We start from the raw sequence: 25,095 nt of genomic DNA, 5'->3' as shown, positions 1-25,095 counted from the left end.
TTCTGTACCCTGCATGCATGTACTGACTCTTATCTGAGGAGCTGGTTTCAAAATAATCCTGCTAGAGAAGAATGTCTTAACACATTCACTAGCTGAATTTTTGGCATCTTGTCACGTTTATGAAAACAGCATTCAAATAGAGTTGCTGTCATGCTGTTACAAATGCAAATTGGATGTGGCCCTTGTTGCCATTAGCTATCCAGCTTTCTCTCCTTTCTTGCTCTTTGTTGTTGTTATAATAGGCACACATGATTGTTTTGAGCAAAGAGAGGAGCCATTGTCCATGTTTGGAGCTAAATCCTGTAAATCACATATAAATACAAAGTATAATTTCTGGGTTTAAGCACTGTTATTTTTCTGGCCCTGTGCTGCATGTGTGTGTTTGGCTAGCTGATCTGACGTAATCTCTCCTTTCACGTCTCCAGATGTTTAATAGATCATAGGTTTTTTCAGAAGGATGGAAAAGTTTTGCAGTGTGTTTGTGCAAGAAGTGTTGAAGCTGGGGGAAATGTTTGCTTAGTTGTGTGTGTGTCCTGGAAGGTACTGGTTTCTCTGAGATGATATAGCCATTTTAGCCAGCAATAGTTTGGAATTATGAAAAGGCAGGAGAATCATTGTCTAATTGATTAAAGACGAATTTTTACTGCTCAGCTGAAGTGGGGAGTGCTCTGCCTCAGGTGTCAACATAACTTGGCTGACTTTAGATATCCCTCACATGGAGTGCCTTGACATGGGTCTTGTACATCAGGCAACACAATGTCTTTGGTTGACCCTAACTTAGACCTTAAATAGCATGTATTTTAAAGGTTTTTTCATAACACAAATGCCCCAAATAAGTTAAGTCACAAAGAAACAGGTATATCAAGTACAAGTCCTTTAAAGTACTGGATGCACGTTCATCTCTTCATCTCTTGGAATTTTTGAATTATAGATTGCCCTTGTTATCTGCTTGGGTCGGTCCCAGGACCCTCAGCGGATACCAAAATCCATGGATATTCAAGTCCCATTAAGAATAATTTTTAATCAATAAAAGTTTTTTTAAAAAAAGAATAATGGCATAGTGAAATGATGTCCCTTATATAAAATAGCAAAATCAAGGTTTTTGGAATTTATATCTTTTGGGAATATTTTCAAGCTGTGGATGCTTGAATCCATGGATAAAAAATCCATAGATATGGAGGGTTGACTGAATTATGAAGAACATTGTAAATAGCTGCTCTAAGGAATGATTATTGTGCTGAAGACAGTATGTGTGGTATATGTGTGTGTTTCTGTGTACTCAAGAGAATTGGGGCAAAAACCATAACTTGGAGAGTGTGTTTAAATCATCCACAGAAGGCTGGCATTTGAATTGACCTCTTGACTGTATGAGGAAGGTAAGATGGACTAATCTTTGGAAAACAAGGAGTGGAGAAACGCTTGTGGTTGAAGACTTCCCTGCTGAGATACAAATGGAAACAAGATTTAGAAACTGAAGTGGATGAAGCCAGTGCTAAAATGAAATCTAGAAGGTCTTATTTGTTTTTCCTTCCTTGTTACAAGGCTCCTTGGAGATCAGAGAGGAAGTGCTTCAGCTGGGGAGTGATGACTGCTTTCAACAAAGGCAGGATGATGTGAGATGTGTGTGTATGTGTGTTTTCACACATATGTACACATGCAGGGTAGTTCAGAAACTAGAGTTAACTAGGGAAACTAGAGAAACTTGCAAAATGTGTTGACCTTTCTGAATTGGGGTTTGAATTGTGGTCGGGAAGTCTTTGCCATGCACTTACTAGATGTCCTTAGGTATAACTTTGGCTGTTGCCCACTCATTCTGTGCAGGAACCCACTCATTCTGTGCAGGAAGACTTATGCTAGCCTACTTTACAAAATTGTTGGGAGTATTGAGGAGAATGTATGCATAGTAATTTGAAAATGTCTGTCACACTATGTAAAAGCTGAAGGCCCTTATTACAGTTCCCAAGTGAATCAATGGTTCTAAACACATTGCAGAAATAATCCAGTTTGTAACCGCTTTAACTGCCCTGGCTCAATGCTGAGGAATACCGGGAACTATAGTTTTGTGAGATATTTAATGCTCTCTCTGTCAGAAAGCTCTGGTGACACAGTAAACTACAATTTAATTCGAACTGGATTTATAGTTTTTTGTGGGTTTTTTGGGCTATGTGGGCCATGCTTAGAAGGTTTCTTCCTGACGTTTCGCCAGCATCTGTGGCTGGCATCTTCAGAGTTAAGATGCCAGCCACCAGGGACGTAGCTAGGATTTTAGGAGGGGGGGGGTCCAGACTAAGTGCCACCATTATAATGGGGCTTGAGTGCGGTAGCGCAGGCACACACCATTCATTTTTCTAATGGAAGGGGGGGGGTCCAGACCCCAGATCCCCCCCTTGGCTACATCCCTGCAGCCACAGATGCTACGAAACGTCAGGAAGAAAACTCTTCTAGAACATGGCCACATAACCCAAAAAACCCACAAAAAACTATGGATGCCAGCTATGAAAGCCTTCGACTTCACATTCAAACTGGATTGTTTCTGTGATGTGTTTTCTACCAATGTCTATCCATGATCTGTTTTTACAGAAAACGGGTAAATTCTCATTATGGCCTGTTGATGCCTTTTTGAAGAGCTGTTTTCAACAGTCAGATGTTGGATGTTCTGTGTGTCTTGAAATATTGTGCATATCTGACACTTTTTTCTCCTTAGAAAAGTGTGAAAATAACCTTATTAACATCTTCTTATGCTGGAAGATACCAATATATTGTTATGAAACTCTGTTTTTATGATTGCAAAATAAATTCTTCAGTGATCACTTTAAAATCGAAAATATCCTAAGTGTGTTATGACTTGTTAGTTTTTTCTGGGCCAATGAATGAGCATTTCAGGACTTGTTCTTTCATGTGGCCAACATTAAAAAGGGACTCATCATTGTTTTTTGCAGCCTTCTGCACTTTCAGTCCTTAATTTATTTGGCAGTGTAATGACATCACAGTATTGTTTGGAGGCAGATGGTTTTACCAACAAGATTTCCTGTAAAATTGGGCAGAGGTCCTTATGTCGTGGTGCCTAAACTACAATCAGCATTCACTTGAGTGGTGGGATAGAAATCTTTAAGGATGGAAGCTGACGCTTGGGTAACAGTTGGATCATGGATTGGGTGGACTTTTTGGTGAGGGTTGATTTAAATTTCAAATATGCACGTGCCCATTATTTTATAGTACATCCTCGTAATAAAGCTGGCAAAAGTGTTCTTTGTTTCACACCGAACTCCACTAGTGGGGATAGTGTTTTTTAAAAAAACTTGTCTAGAGACATAGAACAAAGCCTTTAATGTACTGATTGCGTATTAATGAACAGCCAAGCAGAGATGATGGTTGCCAAGAACCAGCAAGTGGGAGAGCCAACAATATCAGTGCTGTGAACTTTGTACTCTGCAAAGTGTGAAGTGATGTTGGTGAAAGGAGTTTATTGCACAAGTGGAATGACACAGCCCTCTTTGATGCCTCGGCTTCTCATCTGTTGAGCAAAAAGCTGAGAAAATCAACTAGGTCTTTCCCTTCTCCGTTCCCAGACTTTATCCAGTTGCAGTACATTGTATATCTGTGATTTAAACCTGTGTGAAGATCCTGCCAGTTCTCCCATTGGGCATAGCAAACCATAGTATCTTTTTAAAGAGCTCAGGACTATGGCTGGTACTTCATTGGTACATCTGGTTTGGATCACTTTGAAGTATTTATTATTATTATTATTATGCAGCTATAATATGCAGACAGGATTCTTTTCTGTCTTCAGAGGCTTGTCTAGAAATATCAGGTAGACTAGAATCAGTCTGAAATATCTACAAAATGGCTCAATATAAATCCACTTACGTAATATAACTGCAATGTCTGTTACCCAATATGGACATAATTTTTTTCCTAATATATGAACTTCAGTTTCTCAGCTCTGCAGTAGAATATTTAACAAATATTCTTCTTGAGCTCTCAAGGAACAGTGCTTTTTTTTTTTTTTAAAAAAAGAGAATTCTTTTCAAACTTCAAGTTCAGGTTGATTTATTTTTCACCTCCCACTGAGTCATTTTTCCAAGGGTCTTTACTTTTTCTGTATATGACAAATTGAGTGTGTTGTAAAGATATCTATGTCCTTTGGACTGGATTTTAGGGCTGAGATTTGTTTGTGGCTAGTATTTTTTGTCAGAGACCTAGAATTTAGTTTTTTTATTCGATATGAGAGGTTTGATTGTTTCTAACAGTTGAAGTGCATACCTGCTAGTAATACAATATATGAATCAATATTTTGGAGATAATAGTAAAAAAGGGCAACAGCATGACAGATTTAATGTCAGTTATAAGTAGAAGTTTAGTAAACAAATATGTCAAGCAAAATGTTCATCTTACAACTGGCTTTATCCTGATGATGGGGAAAACAATAAATCAATGAGACATATAGACTTTTCCAGTGCCCCTTAATCTTAATGCACTATGTGGTTGTTCCCATGTTGCATTCGGAAGAACCTTTTATGTTGGAGATACAGGGAATATTTTAGTGCCATTTTTTATGATGGAGAGGGGCAGGTTTTTGATTCCTTCTGTCACTCATGTCCTGCAGTGCCTTCTCTTCTGATTTTATCAGCATCCCATAGAATACACAACAGGATTTTGATTCCAGATAGTTGAAGCTCCTACATGTAGGAAAACAGAGAATTTTTTTTGCTAGTTGAGTAAGTGTAGTAGAGGTGAACAGCAAATGAAATAATGGTTTCAGAAAAAAGGAAAACATTGTTGAATTCTCACATAATAGAGTGGTGTGTGCTTGTGTGTTCAGTCACTAGAGACCTGCAGCCAGTAACTTTCCCAGAAACATGTCTCTACAAGTCCTGTATAGCTCCAGTGTGAACATCTGAAAACTTAAATGTGTGAAGTGTCCCGGAGAGGGGAGTGAAAAATAATCGCTTAAATTGTCAAAAGATTAATATCCTTAGGATATTCAGTATCCTAAGACAGGGCTGGGCAAAATGCAGTTTGACAGCATCTGAAGGGCCACATTTTGTCCAGTGCTTTCCCAAAGTCATTATAGTGTGCGTTTTGGAATGGACACAACTGTTAAGACACTAGAAAGTTGAAGAGATGAGGCTGTTAGGAACATAGTCATAATGGAAGTGGGGAGAACTTGTCGGAGACCCTTCCTTTCTCCAGTAGCCTTTTAGCTCCGCAAGAGATCTGTACATCTGCCTACTCTTGTGTTCTCCACATTGCCACACTTCTCTAGCAGTTTCAGGTCCAGCCCTCCCCACCACCTCTGCCCTTGGGGCCAGCCTGCTGTTGCTGTTGTGGCTGCACCAGCTATAAATTAGACTGCTGTGTTGTTCTCAGGCCTATCTAGCTGAAGTAGGGTAATTGCTCTGGACAGCTTTACAGTAGGGAGGTGTGAAGGGCCTGCTGTCTCTCTGAGTTGGGAGGAAGCGAAAAAGGGGGAAGCCAAGGGAGGAGGGGGCATGATGATGGATTCCCAAATGTCTCACAGTTGAGATACAGGTGCTGGACTGAGATAACTAATTGGAATTAGAAACCTGTTTGTTCCTGCCCCGTGACAGAATGAATTAGGGAACAGAGAGGGAGTGGGTGGGTGGGGGAAGAGGGTCACCTTAGGTTTTGAAAGACACTGAAATTATTCTGCAGTTTACTGTAGCTAACCAGCTGTGTCCCAGCTAGAAATGGTACAGTACGCATCCTGTGCCTAGTCCGCTAGACGTACAGTGGAGGGAGGAAAAGATCTACAGGTAACACATTTCCAGAAGGATGTAAGACACCTGGAGTAATTTCTGTGGCCAGTATCAGAACAGACTTTTGTTCCTAGAAATAAAGAGCTTAAAGGTACTCCAGTGCATTGTTGGTTAGAGAGGCAAAAATTCTTAAGATTTGAAACGGGAAGCATTTTTGGGTAGGTTTTTTTAATTGCCCCACAGAGAACAACAGAATTTTTTTTGGAAGAAAATTGAAATATCTGCAATACTTATTTTCCCATAAGACGTGAATTTATTTCACTGCTTCAGTAATATAAAATGCTTCTCAACTTTGCTCACATTTGTAATGACATCATTTGGCAATTATATCTCTGAAATATAAAAAGAAAAGCTTTAGGTAATAAACTTCCTAGATTATAGCAAAGCGTTTGATTGGATAAATCATGAAAAATGGATCACTCTTAAAGAAATGGTGTGCCGTAACATTTGATTGTTCTGATGTGATCTGTATTCATGACAAGAGGCTACTGTTAGGATAGAATATGGCTCAATGCTAGGAAATTCTGGGAACTATAGTTTTGTGAGACATTTAGCCTCTGTCAGAGAGCTCTGGTCCCACCATAAACTACAGTTCCCAGGATTCCCTAGTACTGAGCCAGGGCAGTTAAAGCAGTGTCAAACTGGATTATTTCTGCAGTGTATTCTGGACCTTAGTTTTTGCCATATGAGGGAAGGATGTGAAACCACATATTTTGTAATAAAATGAAGTGTATTATTTGGATGGAAATGGTATCATACAGTCAGAGAAACTGGGCTAGCAGCATGTTTCGATATGAGGTTTAGCACAGTGTTAAAAATATTGAGGGTTTGGGGCCTGACAGTGACAACCTCTGAGTGAGGTGGAGGTGTTGTGCTGCCAAGGTGGTAGGTACATGCTGGGGTTGTTGATGGAAAAGAGGTCTGTAGCATGCATGTTTATGTGTGTGTTTAAGATATTTACAGTTTTTCTACTTTCGTGGGGACCTTGCACCCCCAATCCCTATGAAAGTTGAAGACTAACTGTATTGCCAAATAGGAAAGTTCCTGTTTAGCTTGATGATCTTATTTCTGAAGTTCATGGTGCCTAGTGTAAGAAGTTGTTTTGCATGTAATGTTTATTAGCCAAGTTACTATTGTGTGTGTTGATGTATCAGTTTTGTCACTTGAAGCACTTGTATTTTCCTTGTGGATATTAATTTGAGAAGGCTGTGATATTAAATTGTTCTCTTTGTTTTGACTTGATGGTACAGCTCTCTAGAGAACTATTAAAATGAGCCATGCACTTGGAATGTGTGGTATTTGGAAGAAAACCTTGTTAGTAATTCTACATGTGGCTCAGTTCTAGACTATACTACAGTGGTACCCCGGGATACAAATTACCCAGCTTACGAATTTTTCGGGATACGAAAAAATCCCATAGGGATTTATTGTTTCGGCTTACGAAGGTTTTTTCGGGTTACGAAAAAACCTCGGCGCTATTTTCGCCACCGGAGGGCAGCAGAGAGCTATTTTTTCCATTAGCGCCTATGGCAATTCAGGTTACGAAGGTTTTTCGGGTTACGAAATTAGCCGCGGAACGAATTAATTTCGTAACCCGAGGTACCACTGTACTTCAAATCTGGGGTGGGGCCTGCATTTTCTAAATTTTTCTCTTAGCTTAAAAAATCTGTTGCAATTTTTGAATAGCACATCAGAGTTCCCCCAATGTGGTTTTAATATGAGCAAAGATCCACGAATGTTGGTTTGGCTTAGTATTCAGCTCTTGGTTCTAATTGCCACCAATTCCCTTTCCTGCAACTTCAGGCAAGAAGATTTGAGTTAGAAGTACATCTCCTCCTTCTTGTGCAACAAACTGTGCGGTTCTCTCTTGATTGTTAGAAAGGGATCTTGCAATTTATTGCCTGCTTCAAAAATGCAATGAGAATGAGATCTTGAGAATGCTAGTGTCATGCTTGTCAAGTGGATGGGTTTACTCACCTTGGCAAACTGACAAGTGGATTTGTGGATACCTATATGTGAGAGCTTTCAATAACACAGTTCTTTCAACTAAAATATAAAACAGTTTAGTTTAAAACTCTGCTCCTTGCATGGATGGGCTCTTGCCATCTGTGCTCATATCTCAATAAGGATGGTGTTTATGATTAATCAAATCTGTTTTTTCCAGTATTTCATTATAAAGTTCATTAACAGTAGTTTTATGTGAGTAAAAGTAGGTGGGAAAGGATGTCCATTAAAATTTGAAGTGGCATGGATAAAAGTCAGTTGTGTGTTGATCTCAAAATGGGGCTCATGGATTAACATGCTATTGTGATATTTGAGCATTATGGCACTGAAGCACTGAAGACATGAAAACAAATTGTATTGATATTATATTGTTACTGTGCTATGGAAAATGTTTTTTTTAAAGGGACTCTAATGTTTTTAAGGTGACTAAACACTGTACTGGTAATGTACCAAAGTCTTTGAGTGGCACAGAAGTCTTATTTCATCCATGAAGAATATGATGTTTGAACTGCTTTGAAGTTAGCTTTTTCTGCCTACGTTACATTTTAGATTTGATTTCAGTGTTTAAAAGTTGGCATTGTAGGTATGATTGTGTTGCACAGTTGTAACTGATGTGAACATTTTATTTCTCTCTTTCCCATTCTGCAGACTGGTTTCAAATAGTCCAAGTGGCTTAAATAGTCCAGCATCCATAATATATGTGCTTGTTCATTTTTACCTGGTATTTCTGATAATTACCTTATGTCACTGTTTCACTTATATATCACGCCTAATCCAGACTGGGATCTCTGAAGCTTTCTACAGTTAGGTCCCGGTTGTCTGAAAGACCATATTCTCTGACATGAATCTGCCTGGGCCTTGAGATCTTTGAGGAAGGCCCTTCTCTCACTCCTACCACCCATTCAGTCACAGTATGGGATGGGCCGTCTCCATGTCTGCCCTCATTCTCTGGAACACCTTTCCTGAGTTGGATAGACTTGGGCATTGTTTAACAGGAAAATCACTTTTTATTCTGATAGGCCTTGGAAATGGTCTTGGTGGAGGGCTCAGTTTCTTTGGCCATGGGGTGGGGGTACACCTCCATCCCCTTATACTCAAGCCCTCACTAGCATTTAAAAGTGATTCGCTAAAAAATTTTAGCTGGAAACTACTCTAATCACACCTGATTTTGTAGGGCAGCTTTTTTGGTTCCCAGAGAGATTGCGGGGGGGGGGGGGCTGCAAAAATGGGACTGGAGGGACTCATGTGGCCTGCAGGCCTCAGTTTCTGCACCCCTAGTGTATAAAGAAAAGGCTTTGAATAGTGTTGTGTGCTGTTTTTATTTCTTGCCCTTTGAACTGATATGTTTTAACTTGTTTTAAAGACTTTTTTAAAAAATGGTTTCACAGACAAAGTATATTTCAACAATAACATTTTTGGGCGCTTCTCTCTATGTGTGTTTTTATTTGTGTCTCTTTTAATTCTTGTTAAGCCACCTTGAGTTTGAGTTCTAGGGAAAATGCAGAATATAAATGAATACCACTGCTGCTATCACAAGGGACTCTGAAACAGATGCAAACTAAAATGCCAAAATTATCTTCCCCCACAGTATTAAAATCCTGTGCCATGGCTATTTTCCATGAAATCTAGGGGTCTACCATCCTGCTGATTTTTGTTTTAAATTTCCCAGTCCTGATCAGATATCAGAGAACAGCTGCAGTGACAAATGATCTGTTAACTAATTTATTCTTGTGATATATATACACCCACACACAGGTGTTTGCCTCCCTCAAGGTATCTAGGTATCTATATTGCTATATATCAGGCTTGAAGTTTTCGTAATAAATGGATGACTCACTATCGAAAGGGTTGGGAAAGAGGGGAAGCGCTTGCATTCCATTTAAACTTTTCAGGTGATACTGTATTTTACTTCTTGCTTTAAGTTGATTTATCTAACGACAATGTGTTGCCAACCTTTTTGGCACTACTTTGAAAATGTTACATGGCTTCAGTCCCCCCCCTAACCCCCCCCCTCCATTTACAAATTAGTTTGGGTTGTAACAAATTATGAACAAAATTTGGTAGCAGGTGAAGACTGTAATTTTAGAAAATTACAATATTTTAGGGCTGAAAGTTTGCCTCAGTTATGCTGATGTATTTATTGTTCTGTTAATTAGATCTCAGCGTTTTTTTAGTGGTTTACACAGCTAATTTATGCTGTCTCTGAGTTGATCATACAAATGAAATGCTCCTTTTTTGTTTAAAAAAAGAGCAGCAACTCAGGGGGTGGGTAGGGAACAGTCATTCAGCAAAATGATTCATTATGATGATTTCATTTAGGCAAAACAATGTTCAGAATGCGAGAGGCAAGTTGTTTGCAGTCCATCTGACCAAATAATTTTTATATAATGATGGTAATGATGTATTAAAGCAAGAAGAAGGATCAGTGTTTTTGCTTCTTAGAATGAAATACTCCAGTGCTGGTAAAGATGTATGACAAAAATTGGAATTACAGCGTGCATCGAGGTGCTTCTTCTCCAGTGTAATACTATCTCTTCATGAAGCTTTCTATTTGTAGCATTTTTATTCATGCTCTTCTGAAAGGGAAGTGGGGATGGAAGCAAATGACATTACCAAGATTCTTTCAGTTACCAGTTTTCAGAATCCATTAAATTGCTTGTGGCTTTATTAGAAATAAAACCCTACTGTGACTGAGACTAAATGATTATTGTCCATTGATTACTTAGAAGGAGACATGGCATATAGTTGTAGAAACTGGACACCTGTAGTTAAAACAACCAATTTTAGATTTGGTTTGCCCATTCTTAAAAACAAACCAACAAATGAAAAACTAGCAAAACTGTCTGATCCTAAAACTTTTGTACAGTATATAATTGCACCACTCACATTTTTTAAAGAGGTGGGAAAGAACCCAAATCAAAATAGCACTGTTTTGTGGTATCAAAAAGCAAGCCTTCTGTTATGCAGTGCTCTATCATCACATTGTTTAACAACCACAACATGAATATAATTGTGGGTTATTATCCTGCGTCACACATCTTAATTTAGTTCCCACTTCTTTTTTCCCAGTCTCAGACTCGAGGTGGCTTACAAAAAGTTAAAATAGGTAATTTCCATCATATAAAAGTTCTAAATATAATTACATTTTCAATAGAATTAAAAGCAGTTAAAAGCATGATCATTGAAAAGTAGGAAGAAAAGAAAGAAGAAACCTTAATGCAGAACAGGGTATTACAAATGATTTAGTACGTGTAAGTTTCTCATACTCCTGGGATGCAAGAAAGTCTCTGTGGTCTAGGATATGATGTAGTACATGGTATGCTTCAGACATTTGTACTGTTCTATGATACAACATGAAGACAAGGAATTGGTGTGGCTGGGTGGAGCATGCTCCAAAGTCTATATTGTGGTGATAGCTTTATTAGGCCAACCAAAAAGACACAAAATACATAGTATTGGCTTTAAAAAGTTTCAGGCTTCTTACCAGGCAACCATGGTAAGATAGCATGCTGGGGAAGGAATGCTCTAGGGTGGTGCAATCTCAAAAATACTGGAGTTTATTATGATGTGTCACAAATTTTGGTTGAATTAGTAACTTTTAACTCTTGGTACAATTTAGCCAGAGGAGAAAACATCCTGAGCTCTTTAGTCCAGTTCATTCCTAGATCAGTCTTAAGCCCTATCTCATGAGATGGTTTTCTCATGAGGGTGTGGGTTAAGATAATACCTTTGGAGCAGGAGCAGTAGGAAATCTGATAGTGACTTGTTGAATGTTGTTACCCAGCTCTTCAGGGAGGTTTACTTGATAGGTTCAACTTAGAAGTTGCAAGAATTTTTCATTTGTCCATGCTTTCCCGAGATTACATTTTGTAAAACCAGGGATGTTTAATCTCCATATGGCTTTCATGTTCTGTTACTTAATCTTTTCTTTTCCAAAAGTTTGAAATTGGTTTTAAAGCAGTTTGGTTTAAATATATTGATGTTGGCACAAGCAAGCACTATTATGTGAAGCATTCCAGGTGCTTCATGAAAAGAATTTTTTAAAAGTCATAATGACAAAGGTAAGAAGAGAAGACACACTGAAAGCTGTGCCAGTAGCCTGTAGTTTAACACTATCCCTAACCAAAATAAAGCTCCTTCAGATTACCCCCACATCTTATCTTGAGTAACTAGGGTAGGATACAGACTGCCCCTTTCCCGGATGAATCGGAGCTTCAGCTGCCACGGTGGCAGCCCCGGAGGCCCCGATCCGCTGCTTTTCCTGGCCTCGGGGAAGCGGCAAAATGCTGCTTCCCCGTGGCCTGGAAAGGGGTGTCCTTGGGGCTTCATGCCCCAAGGACACCCCGACAGCGGCGGGGAAAGGGAGAAAGGGGCCGCTTGGCCCCTTTCTCTCTGTATCGCTGGCATGGCCATTTAAAGGCTGCGCCAATGATACGTGCGGCAGAAGGAGCTCCAAAATGGAGCTCCTTCTGGTGCCACTGAAAGGGTGCCACAAGCGCCCTGCAGCGGTGCCAGGATGTCACGTCTGTGCTGTGCCATTTGGCTGTGGCGCGGATGTGACGTCATAATAGCGGTGCCCATGTAGACAGGGCGCTGCCATTACAACGCCTTGGTTACGTGCTAGGGTTGCAGGGCGTCTGGAAAGGACGCCCTGAGGCAACCCTAGTACATATCCAGGCCGGCGCTTTGTGCCGGTCTGGATAATGCCTAGGACAGCCTTTACATGGTGTTGAGGTGCTAGAGAGATTCAGGATTCAGTCATTTGCAAAGGATCTTCCCTTTGACAGCTACGTACATCACCTCCATTGAAGAAAAGCCTCTAAAGATGATCTTGACTGTCAAGCATGCTGATAACAAACTAGTATGATTCATGGCTGTAAAACTAGGGTTTATTACTTTCATAAATCTGTTAAAATAAAGTGTCACTAAATTTCATCTAAATCATTGCTAGTATTCTTGTCCTGTCTGATTTTTAACATCTTTGCCTAATGCAGAAACCAGTGAAAGCTTACATGGTGGATTTTGTACATTTTGGTTGGCCAAAAAACTATCACTTTTTTGTGGATTTTGTATTGCGTTGAATTTTGCTGCATGACCAATGCAGCTATCTCTGAATAATTTTCACATGAATAGAAATACCTTTGGTTGTGAGCTTTTCAAGTCCACTATTTGTTTAAAGAGCACTTCCTTTTATTAACAGGTAAGTAAGAATAGTTGAGGAGAGAGTCTCGGAAAGATGAGTAAACACTCCTAGTAAATACTGTGCCAGAGGAGTAATGATTGATTATTTTGTGGTTTTGCTTTAATAGAAGTGGGCAGGACCAGTTCATTTTAGAAGAAAATAGAACTCTTGTTGTTTCACTGAAGAAAATGAGTTTACTCTCACTTGGCAGAATTATTGCAAGAGTAATGACAATATTTACAAAGCAGACAGCTTCATCGCTTAGTCTTCCTTCTACAACTACTTTTCTAAATTGAGAGTCCGACTTAGCTTTGAGAAGCTGGAGCTATTGAATTGTTAATTCAGAGATCCCTAAGATCCTCTCCTCTCCCTTTGCTCTCCTGAGCTGCAACATTACTGATTATGGTGTAATAGTGTACAATCTGGCACATTTAAACTAATGTAGTCTGAAAGGAAGAACCTTTGTGAAGTTTTAAAAAAGTGTTTTACCATTTCTGTTGAAGCTTGTCCAGCATAACTTGTTTAGCATCCCAATAAATTTGTAGAACCTATTGTGCTTCTCGTAATGGACTACTAGTGGACATCTGCTTTGCCTACAGTTCTGCTACAGTTGGCCAAGCCAAGGGAGTCCTTTTCAAAATGAGAAGGTGGTTCTGTGTGAGAGCTGTAAACCTCCTTCCTCATATGAGATCTTAAATGTTTTGTCAACCAGTGCCAATCTGCATGCTATTGGCAGATGGTCTGCAGCAAATTCCCAAGGCAAAAAGAGTTGTAGGCAATAAGCATAAATGTGGTGCTGCTCCCTGGACTATTTGGAGGAAAACACTTTGCTGTCCTCTACACCAGCTTTAGTGTCACTGCCCAAAGAATAATCTAGTTCAGCTACTTTTCTTACAAGTGACCTTAGAACAGCATGAACAGGGGTTCATTGAAGGCCACAAGTACCTCTGAAGCACACAAATCCTTCTGGGTGGGCAGACATACCAAAAACTGAACTTTGGGGCTGGAACTTCTTCTCACTTTTGTGTTTTCTGAGAATTTCTGTGTGGGAAGTGGAGATGTTCCTGAAAATAAAGAAGTTGCTAAAGATTTCTATGTCTCTTTTTAAAGCCCTCTTATGTTTTTTTTTAAACAATTAAAATTTTTTGAAAGTGCAATATATGTGTATGTTTGTGCATTTACAGTGGGCCCTTGGTATCTGCTGGGGTTTGGTTCCAGGATCCCCTCTGGATACTAAAATCCATGGATGCTCAAGGCCCCGTTATATATAGGAGGGCGGTAAAATGGTGGCCTTTATCCAAAATGACAGAATCAAGCTTTAATTATTTTCAAGTCGTGGATGGTTGAATCCATGGATAAAGAATCTGTGGATACGGAAGGTCAACTTTACATAGATTGGGAACCTGATGGATACACCAAGAGAGGTGTTTGCAGTGGCAATTGGGGGCACCATGTTGTGGGTGTTCCATGGTCAGATAATTATATTCAGCAAGGTGAATGATCTCCACTGCTGTGCAAACAGACCCTTTATTTTGGCTTGCAATAGAGGAAGGCAGCCTTATGGTCTGATAACAAGACAAACTTCTCTTATCAGCCAATATCTTTCTGTATGGATCTAAACACACGCACACGCATTCTACCTAATGAATGCTCTTCTGGTGGGGCCTATCTAGCTCCAACATTTTGATCTTTTCAAGAGATTTGATGGAATAGGATTGGATGATTTTTTTTAAAATGTTGTTGTTGTGTGTTTTTAGTTTGCGTCTAACTTTATTTATTTATTTTATATTTATGGTGACCCTAAGGCAAACCCATCACAGAGTTTTCTTGACAAGAGTTGTTCAGAAGGGGATTTGCCTCCCTCTAAGGCTGTGAGGATGTGACTTGCCCAAGGTCACAGTGAGTTTTCATGGCCAAGTGGGATTTGAACCCTGGTCTCCTGGAACCATAATCCAATGCTGAATGCTCAGACCACAATATCATGATGGTTCTGTATTAAAAAATGGCTTTAGGCCAGTTGCTTATCCTTATAATGTATTTAGCGTGGGGGAGTGTTGCTTTGTATTACATTCTGTTTTAACTTTTGTATATTTTGACAGATGCCTTCATTCTTTTTCTTTCGAAAAAAAATTGAAGAAATAAAAGCAGCAAGAACAATTAATAATAATTTGTTTGTTGATGTGTTCTCAGCAAATGTAGCAGGGAGACTTTGAAAACGGCATTTCGTTATAGCTTTGAAAACAAAAATTAAAGAAAACAAAAATGTTGTACATATCCAGCTTTCCAGTCGTTGGTGGGTGAATAGAAATCAGTTCTTTTGGGCCAGATTTAATGGAACCAGCAATTTTTCACTTTATTCGCTGCAATTAAGCACCAGCACGCTTACCACAGTCAGCATGTGTCTCTGTTTGTTGCACAATGGGGCCTTTTGACTCTGGATTGGTTTCTGTAGCAGAGAATGTGCCATCGTAATAAAATTGCTTTTGTAGCATGCAATTAATAACAGCATATTTGGGAGAGTTAAATGGTTAGCAAAACTAGAGATCTGAGGGGGGGGGTTTGTGTGTGTGTATTATGCGTGGTATCCTCTCTTACTTTGACCTTCCTAATGAGAGAGCCCTGATCCTGTATTAGAAACTCAGGGCTGTGGCTTCCTTTATTGAATTAACCCATCATAATGTGGTCTTTCTCATTACTAGTGCCTTCTACTTTGTTGAGCATTATTGTCGTTTCCATTGAATGCGGTCTCATGGTATGTCCAAAGTACAATAGCATTATTTTAGTTCTTTTTGCCTTTAGTGGGAATTTGTCTTTTTGGCAGTCCCCAAAACTCTTCTCCAGCACCACATTTCAGTGAATCTTCTTCCTTCCAGTTTTCTTCACAGCTCTGCTTTCACAGCCATACATAGAAATCAAAACTACATTGATGATTTCTGACTTTGGTATTTAATGATATAGCTTTACACTTTAGGGTCTTATCTAGTTTGTACTTGTCTGTAGGCTATCTCTTTATCATCTTTATGTTCCCTAACAGAGGAGTGTAGAGTTTCTTGCCATAAAGATGAACCAATCACATTTATTCATGAGAGTGCCATTGCCTTCAAGGGAAACTTAACTGCTTTTTCTTGTCTGTCTAGGAAGATTTATAAGCTTTCATGTGCAGATAGCTTTTTCCTACAAATGGTCATGAGTTTGGCTAATCCCTTTTAGAGCCATCTAAGCTGGTGCCCATGTTGTGCATACTACTTTTGTTTATCCTGGATCTACTGCCAATCAGTTGGATTGACTGATCTAGTGTCATACGACAAGACAAAATTTTCTATTCATGTTGGCCATGATTTTATAAACCTGTATCATTTTTTTCATATCATGGTGTTGTTGTTGTTGTTTAAAAATAATCTAAATAATATTCTCAGGCAAAAAGTACTCCAGACTCCTTGATGGATTTCATTGCAGTTTTGTGCACTTCTTTCATCTCTGTGGTACAGCCCACCCTTTTTTTTGCCCACCCTTTTTTTTCCTCCCCCCCCCCCCCCCCGCGTAAAAAAAAACCCCATATGCTCGAGCCCCATTGAAAGTAATGGGGCTCGTGCTCGCGGTGCATGGTGGTGGCGGTGCATGTGCCATGGGCACACACATCATTGTTTCTTCTGGCGCATAGTGCCAGAAGAAGCCCCACTGCTTTCACTGTATTTTGTTTTTTGGATTGACAGTCAAGGCTATACACAACGAGAGCTCAAAGTACAATTCTCTGATTAAATACTGTAGAACCAAACTACCATAATTTTGTAAAGGCTGTACCTAAAGATACATTTGGTGACCAGTCAGAGGTTCAGTAAATATGGACCTCATGTCTATATCTATACAACAAGCCCTTGGTATTTTCTTGGGTTTGGTTCAAGGCTTCCCCTGTAGATATCAAAATCCATGGATGCACAAGTCTCATAGCATAGTAAAAAGTTGTCCATTATATAAAATAGAAAAATCAAGATTTGCTATTTGGGTTTAAAAAAAAAAAGATTCAAGCTGTGGATGGTTGAATCCATGGATGCAAAATCTGTGGCTACAGCGGGCCGACTGTAAATAACTAACATTGTTGTTCTTGTGCGCCTTTAAGTTGCTTCTGACTTATGGCGACCCCAAGGTGAACCTATCACGGGATTTTCATGACAAGGTTTGTTCAGAGGGGATTTCCCCTACCTATCTCTGAAGCTAAGAGTGTGTGACTTGCTCAGGGTCCTCCAGTGGGTTTCCATGTCTAAGCAAGGATTCCAACCCTGGTCTCCCAATATTCTAGTCCAATGCTGTAACCACTATACCACACTCATTTTGAAAAGCTGTAGTGCCATTCCTTAGTCAACATTCAGAAGTGAAAGTTATACTAGACCACTCTGTTCTCTCTACAGATGTTTCCTAGCTGTACTGCCCAACATCTCTGTATTGGGCATGAATTGTGGAAACAAGAAAGGCTTGAGTGCTCAGTATACATATCTTGAGGAGCAGGGCCAGGAAGACATGTATCATTGGGAGGCTCAGAGGCATCTTTGGTACATAGGTAGTGTGTGAATGAGGATGTCATTTTTTCAAAGAATCCTTACTCCCTTTTTACAGTATTTAGGATGGTATTGGATCAGTAGTGTAGTGTAAATATGCTTGCACAAGTGCTCAGGTTTTACACGGTCCCCAATGCAGCCAGTTGTTCTGCAAGCACACACAGCTCTCATTTTTACTTGGTGAGTAAGTGACTAATTGTCTGTGGCACAGTCTGTGAGCTCTGGGCTGCTGAGCCCAGACTGCGAAATTCACCATGATGTTAGCTAGCAGAGCTAAGATAAAAGCTTATAGGATCTTGGTGAGAATTCATAATTTGTAGAATTCACATTAATCATCACTGAACTTTTCATTAGACAGGTGACAAGAAAAAAATAATAATGCCAAGCTGCTTTAAATCCAATAACATCCAACAATGATACCTTTATTTGGCCAACCAAAATGCTACACCACACTGCTTTAAAGATGATCTGTGACCAGTCTTCCTATTTTGTGTATCCCAAGACCTGATGCCAAGTTTGTTCAGAAGGGCCACATTTACTCAGAGTCAATGCTGATGTCACATTTTCCTATTACGTGACATCTGAGTATATACTTTTTGTATAGCTTGGAAAGGTTTATTATAAAAGCAGTTACACTAGCATACTTTTTTAAAAAGTAGATCGTTTGTTTTTGTGTGCCTTCAAGTTGTTTCCAACTTATGGCAACCCTATGGTGACCCTATAACAGGATTTTCTTGGTAAGATTTGTTCAGGGGCAGCTACCTTTGAGGCTGAGAGGGTGTGACTTGCCCAAGGTCATCCGGTGGGTTTCCATGGCCAAGTAGGGATTTGAACTACACTACACTGCCAATAAGCTAAATCATTACTAGTTTCAAATTTATTTATTTTAAAAATTCACTTTAAAATGGGGGTGGTGGTGGCCCAAATTCTCCAAAATTGATCCCCTCATAATGTTCTAAGGTATCTTATAAACATTAGTTATTACACACCCCAAATCTAATGATTGCTAGTTCTAGTTTTGTGAATAATGTTCCTTGCTTGTAAAAGTGATGAAGTAAAAATAATGCTGTGATTTGTGCCGTGTTTAATCTAACTTCTGACTTTTTGAGTGCATAATTAATGTAGTACATCCATCCATCCCAGTCAACAGAATTCTAAAATTCATCCTGAATCCTGCTCAATAGGGAATTATCTTCAGAAAAATTCTGTGCGCAGCTTGTTCTGCCAGACATTTCCCCCAAAAGATGCACTCGCTTTTAAAAATAGTTTGTGGAAATTGACCCTTATGTCCTATAGCTTCCTGTTCCAGCTTGTACCCTGCAGTGAGGAGGGGGGTGGGAGTGAATTCATCAAAGCCTTCTTAGATTCTGTGAACTGGTTTGAAATTCAACTGTGGGCTATTGAAAAATCTGTGCTTTTTTTTTGGTGAGAAAAGGGTCCTTGTTGGTTTTCCACTATATACCGGCCCTTCATAAGCAGCCCAGTGGCTTTATTTTCCCTATTCAGGTCCAGCCATGTGTGCATGGCGCTCTGTTTTGCCATGCTAAAGCATCTGCAGAAATTTCTTGGTTTCGGGCGGGGTGCCTATTCAGTAGGCTGCAGACTAGGCAGCTATCTTTCAACAGATTAGCCAGAGGAATTTCTATTGCAAGATTTTGATTGTTCAAGCCTCTTGATTCCTTTTGTGTATGAAACGGTGAAAAGTTGTGTTAGGACAAAGGCTGACAAAGTGTTTAATGAAAGCCGCATTTGGCATTAGCAGGCATTCCTAGGCTTTTCCCCTCTCCCCTTTTCCTGTCACTGTTCTGCCTGTTAGCAAAAGGTGCCAAAACGTTTTGGACACAGTGTGCTGAAATGTGCAGTGACAGGTAAATGTTTGTGGGCTAATCACAACCTTTAGTGTGTTGAATAAAACACTGATAGTGCCGTTGTGTTATAGATCCTTGTATTTGTCAGAAATAAATCACTTTGAATTTACAGTGCCTGTAAGTACCTTTTATTTAACTTCCCAAGTGTTTTCAAATATGTGAAAAATCAGGCAATTCATAGAGTGTCAAGTAATTTTGTTTATAAATACACTTGATATATTTTTTTCCATACAGTCAGTGACAAAATTTTCTCTGTGTATAAAAATTCAGTTTATAAACTAAAGTCATAGAGATACAGGATACAGCAAACTGTTATAATTATTTTTGCTGTTGGCTTAATTTCATAAGTAGAATTGTACAGAAATATTTCGTAGTGTCATTCGTTTGTAAGAACTATTTTTAGCTGAGTTGGCATTATTACCATTTTACTAACTGGATATGTAAGGTATAATTTTGCTCATAGACATAAATGAAGCTAAAGTATGAACCTGTGTCTTGCAACGTACTACAGTATAATGCTAGTAGTTCACCTCAGTAACTTCTACTGGGTTAGAAGTAGAATTATTATCCCCATATTGCAAATGAGAGAGGAGGGCTAGGGTCACTTTCAAACACCTATATCTCACTGATAGAGCTTATACTTTTCACATAGAAGATCCCAGTTTTTCCCTGTTAGAGAATATTTGGGAGTAGGTCTGGGTTAAGATTTGTCTGAGAGACTCTGCAGAGCAGAGATTTCTTTGCTTAGAGGAGTGTGGGGAGAACCCAAACATTTGGGGGGGGGGGATGAAACAAATTAATGAGTTGTTTGGATTTCTTCTTTGCATTTCCTACTCAGTAATTTTATAACTGGGATAATATTTAAAAGAGAAAAGTGACTGATTTTATGGTTTGGTAGGAAGCCACAGGTTGCAACCATGGGAGTTAGTGTAATCATAGTGTGAAAGGTCCTCTGGTCCCTTGAAGACCTTTCCTTTATGGGGTTGCCATAAGCCGACTTGACAAGAAATAAAAAGAGTCATGGTATAAGTGAAAACAGTGAACTTGGTAATTTAAACAGTTGAGTTCTGTCCAACTTGTAAAGAAGAGGTCTAACGTACCAAGTTGCTGTCCCATTTGACCAAGTGGTAAATTGCCATATTTGTAAGAACTGGAAGGCATCAGCCCCAGTGTATGACATCAAAACATTTTAATATGTATTGTTTGAGGACTAACGGCAAAATATTGATAGCACATCAAAATCACTTCTTCCTCATCCTCTGCCTGAAGTCCCTGAGGAATAGTTCTCCATATCTTAAGGGTTATTTTTGTGTGTGAGAGAACACAACTGCCCAAGTATAAGGACATTCCATTCTTAAACATTTTGCTGTGTGTTATAGAACAATAAATGATTCCTCATATGTAGTCAGAGAGTACTATAGTATGCTATAGTACCCAAGGCTTTTGGCACAGAGACATTACATCCCATGACTACTTCCCCTGGGGAAAAAATTACAATAATGATAAATTAGTCCTGCTTCTGGATCTTTTATCTTCAGAGAACCATGGCAGGTGCTAAGCCTGTTTAGTCTCTTATCTATTTGACTCAGGTAAAGGCCTTCTAAAAATTGTATTTACTTAGTTTTTAAACATTTTTAGCTGCTCTTAGTGTTAATTAAGGCCAATCACCTTTCTCCATTTTGGTTGCTGTTTTTAGTCGCATGTTGTCTTTAGAAGCTTTTTACTGCTTCTCCTAGAATTGTTACTTGTTGCAGCTATTATAGCTGACATCAGAATATCAAATATTACAGATGTGTGCACATACATGTATTGTAAATATCATACAAACTTTATTAATAAACATACCATCCCTTTAAAAAGTAAATGTGCACTTTTTTTGTGTTTTTGAAACCCTGTAACCTAAGAAAATAAACTCAAAACTGTGAGACATGAAAGTTCAAGTCTTAAAAATATGCCCATTATACACAAATGCTCATATTTGTGTTCCTTACTGAATATGATTGACTCTCAGGCCTATAGGCTACGTGGCCCTTTTTCTTTTCTTTTCTTTTCTTTTCTTTTTAAAGCAAAGAATTCTTTGCCATCATAGTCTGGGCAAATTGCATTCTACTCCTTCTCCTTCTCTGTCTCTGTCAACTTAACAGGGATTTAACCTGAAAAGCAGCTTGGAATATTTAAACCTGCAGTTAACCGTTTCATGAGATGTTGTTGTTGTGTGTCTTCAAGTCACTTCTTGCTTATGGTGTCCCTAAGGCAGCCCTAGCATGGGGTTCTCTTGACGACATTCGTTCAGAGGGGTTTGCCCTTGCCTTCCTCTGAGACTGAAAGAGTGTGACTTGACCAAGGTCACTCAGTGGGTTTCCATGGCCAAGCGGGGATTGGAATATTTAAAACTGCCATTTACAACCTAGAGAGGAATATAGAGCTAGATGGGAAAGGTTTGTCAGGTTAACACACACCCCCCCCCCCCGCCTTTTTCCCTACAGTTATTTAAAAGCATAGCTACTTCTAGCAGCAATTAAACAGCAATCTTGAAAGCCAGGTGACAGTGGGGGGGTGCAAGGGATAATGGATGGGGTCCCTTTGAATTTGGGGTCTCACAAAAAGTAGCCATGATCCCAGCTTCCAAGGCAGCTGTGGTGGATTTTCCGTTGCAAAGTGGAAGCTATATTTTAGAAGGCCTTGCTTTTATACGTTAAAAACAGCACAGTAGTGCATTTGAGAAGTGTATTTTAAAAGTAGGGTAAGAGGTTCTTGTTTGCCATGCTTGATAAGGTATCATCATGAAAGCAGAAATGCAAAGTAAAGTTGAGGTTGTAAATACTAGGCCAGATAAAATATATTGCTTTGGCTTACTTTGTATCTCATTCTGTGGATCAACACCTTGGTAGTTTTTTAGTTGATAAGGTTTTGAAGGTAACTTGTTTAGTTGTTTATCTCTTTATGTCATTCTGGTTTGTTTTACTAATGCCTGAGTCCACAGAAGTTTGATTTTTCAAAATGTTAGCCATGTTGGTCTGTTACAGCAACAAAGTGTCTTATGAAACCTTAGGAAAATAAGATACCTACAGAATGAAGTAAACATTAATGACTTTAGTAATAGCAGCTATTCAAGCTGGGTAACAACTCCCATCAAAAGTAGACCCACTGAATTAATGAAACTTACATAAAGTATTGACTTAAACAATTCCCCATAGATTAAATAAGTCTATTGCGGTTAGGGCTAGCACCTGGATTTAGGCCTATATATTTGGACTTCCAAACATACAAATAGGTGTTCATGATACCTGGGGTGCTTCTGTGCTAAACACTTAAAATACATTTCATATCACTTTAATTGTCATGGCTGCACCCTACAGAAAGGATTTTAAAATTTTTAAAGGATGTTGAAAAACTGGAGCGTATCCAAAGGAGGGTGACTAAAATGGTGGTCTGGAAACCATAGAATCATAGAGTTGGAAGAGACCACAAGGGCCATCCAGTCCAACCCCCTGCCATGCAGGAAATCCAGATCAAAGCATCCCCGACAGATGGCCATCCAGCCTCTGTTTGAAGACCTCCAAGGAGGGAGACTCCACTACACTCCGAGGAAGTGTGTTCCACTGTCGAACAGCCCTTACTGTCAGGAAGTTCCTCCTAATGTTGAGGTGGAATCTCTTTTCCTGCAGCTTGCATCCGTTGCTCTGGGTCCTAGTCTCTGGAGCAGCAGAAAACAAGTTTGCTCATACTGAGGAGGGATGCAAGCTCCAGGAAAAGAGATTCCACCTCAACATTAGGAAAAACTTCCTGACAGTAAAGGCTGTTCGACAGTGGAACAAACTCCCTCGGCGTGTGGTGGAGTCTCCTTCCTTAGAGGTCTCCAAACAGAGGCTGGATGGCCATCTGTCAGGGATGCTTTGATTTGGATTTCCTGCATGGCAGGGGATTGGACTGGATGACCCATGCGGTCTCTTCCAACTCTATGATTCTATGATTCTACACACATAGGAAGGCTGATTTGGAAAACAGATTATACACTTGGAGTGGGCATCTAGGAAAGCATGGTGATAATGGAATGACAGGTCCTTTTATAGATAAGCAACTGCACCATGACAGTTGTAATGATATAAAAACTGATACAACTATGTGGTGCAGAAGCACCATAAGGACATCTTAAAAACCTATTTACAGTTACATTTAGGTGTTGAGGCTCTTTAAAATAATTATAACAGCCTTTTCTAGTTTCTCTAGAAAGACCAATATATAAACATTATGTGTATGTAATAATGTATGTATAATATGTATTAACATCTTATATGTTTTTATTTCTTGTTGTACTCACACTTATTTTATACAGTAATTCCCCTTGCAGTGCAATCTCATAATTAAGACTGCCAAATTCTGCTGAGTGCAGTGATTGCCTCATGCTGATCCTTCTGTCTCTTGTTTTTAACAGGAACCTGAGCCACAATAAGTTGACAGAGATTGATTCTTCTGCATTTGCAAAGCTGCCAAATCTACGGGAAGTGTAAGTATTTCTCTCAAAAGGGTTTTAATCTCAGTTTCTCTTCATTTCACTTCCATTCTGGCTGGGTTGTCTATAGGAAAATGTATACAGTTTCCCATGGCATGTCCCCATTTTATTGCTAACTTGCATCATATTAAATCTGAGCAATTGTTTTTCTTTCATTATGGTACCTGTGCATTTTTTTCCTTTTTTCAATTAAACAGTCAATTAGTAAAACACAACATCTCAATTAAACTGTAGTACACTTATTGGAAATCATTAGTGTTTGACTGCTTCTTTGTCCTTGTCTCTCTGCCTCTGCACTTTGTAGCTGGAATTAGAGCCAGCATAGTTCAGGTAAGCACACCTGCCTCCATGGATACACTTTCTTCCGGGAAGGAGGAGTTGACTCAGCTGTGACACCTGATGCTTTCCCGATCTCTCAGGAAACAAAGGTGTAGTGTACTGAACTGCAAAATGCCTAACTTGTGCCCCTCCTACATTTTCTTTGCTAGCCCAAAAGAAAAGGTGGAGATTTTGGCTTTAACACAGTGAGGAGAAATTGGATGGACATTGGTTGTGCTAAAACAACAATTTTATATCACTCTCAAGCTGTGTTTACATGGAATGTGAATATAATAATTTCCTCAATATTTTAATAATTTATGTTGCAATGAGGTAGTACAAATACATGTTCAGGAAATTCTTTCCCTCATAGCACAGCAGAGGTGACAGTGTGAAGTCGAAAGCTTTCATGGCAGACATCAATAGTTTTTTGTGGGTTTTTCAGGCTATGTGGCTGTGTTCTGGAAGAGTTTATTCATGACGTTTCACCTACATTTTCTCTGAAGATGCCAGCCACAGATGCAGGCGATACGTCACGGATAAACTCTCCCAGAACACAGCCACATGGCCCGAAAACCCACAAAAAAATAGAAGTGACAGTGTTGGTCAAGAAGATGGACCAGTGGTCTAATTTTGTATAATGTGTTGTCCTGTGTCTCTTTATTCTGATTTACTTTAGAATTTTAGCTATGTATTTTGCATTGCATTGCATTGGCGTGCAAGGCTTGACTTTTATTTATTCCAAAGACTTTTGGCCAGTGCCTCTCAGAGTGGTTCAAACACATAATTGAAACCTTTTGGTGTTTGTTAGCAGATATGCAGCGTACAAAAAGAAGAGAAATACATATCGGTTATTGAACTGTAAAGCATACTCTCC

General features: G+C 39.3%; 1 protein-coding gene across 2 annotated transcripts in view; it reads left to right on the top strand.

Moving 5' to 3' along the window:
- Nucleotides 1-25,095, top strand: part of LRIG1 (leucine rich repeats and immunoglobulin like domains 1) — a 158,855-nt gene that overhangs the window by 33,325 nt on the left and 100,435 nt on the right. For both annotated transcript variants that reach the window (XM_042451930.1, XM_042451929.1), the window contains exon 2: nt 23,823-23,894. In XM_042451930.1, coding sequence (XP_042307864.1) covers nt 23,823-23,894 — 72 coding nt within the window. The remainder of the gene's footprint in view (nt 1-23,822; nt 23,895-25,095) is intronic.

The sequence above is a fragment of the Sceloporus undulatus genome, chromosome 2 (genome assembly GCF_019175285.1).
Source record: "Sceloporus undulatus isolate JIND9_A2432 ecotype Alabama chromosome 2, SceUnd_v1.1, whole genome shotgun sequence".
Taxonomy (NCBI): domain Eukaryota; kingdom Metazoa; phylum Chordata; class Lepidosauria; order Squamata; family Phrynosomatidae; genus Sceloporus; species Sceloporus undulatus.
Note: the sequence above shows the minus strand (reverse complement) of the source record. Positions and strands in the feature narration are given on the sequence as shown.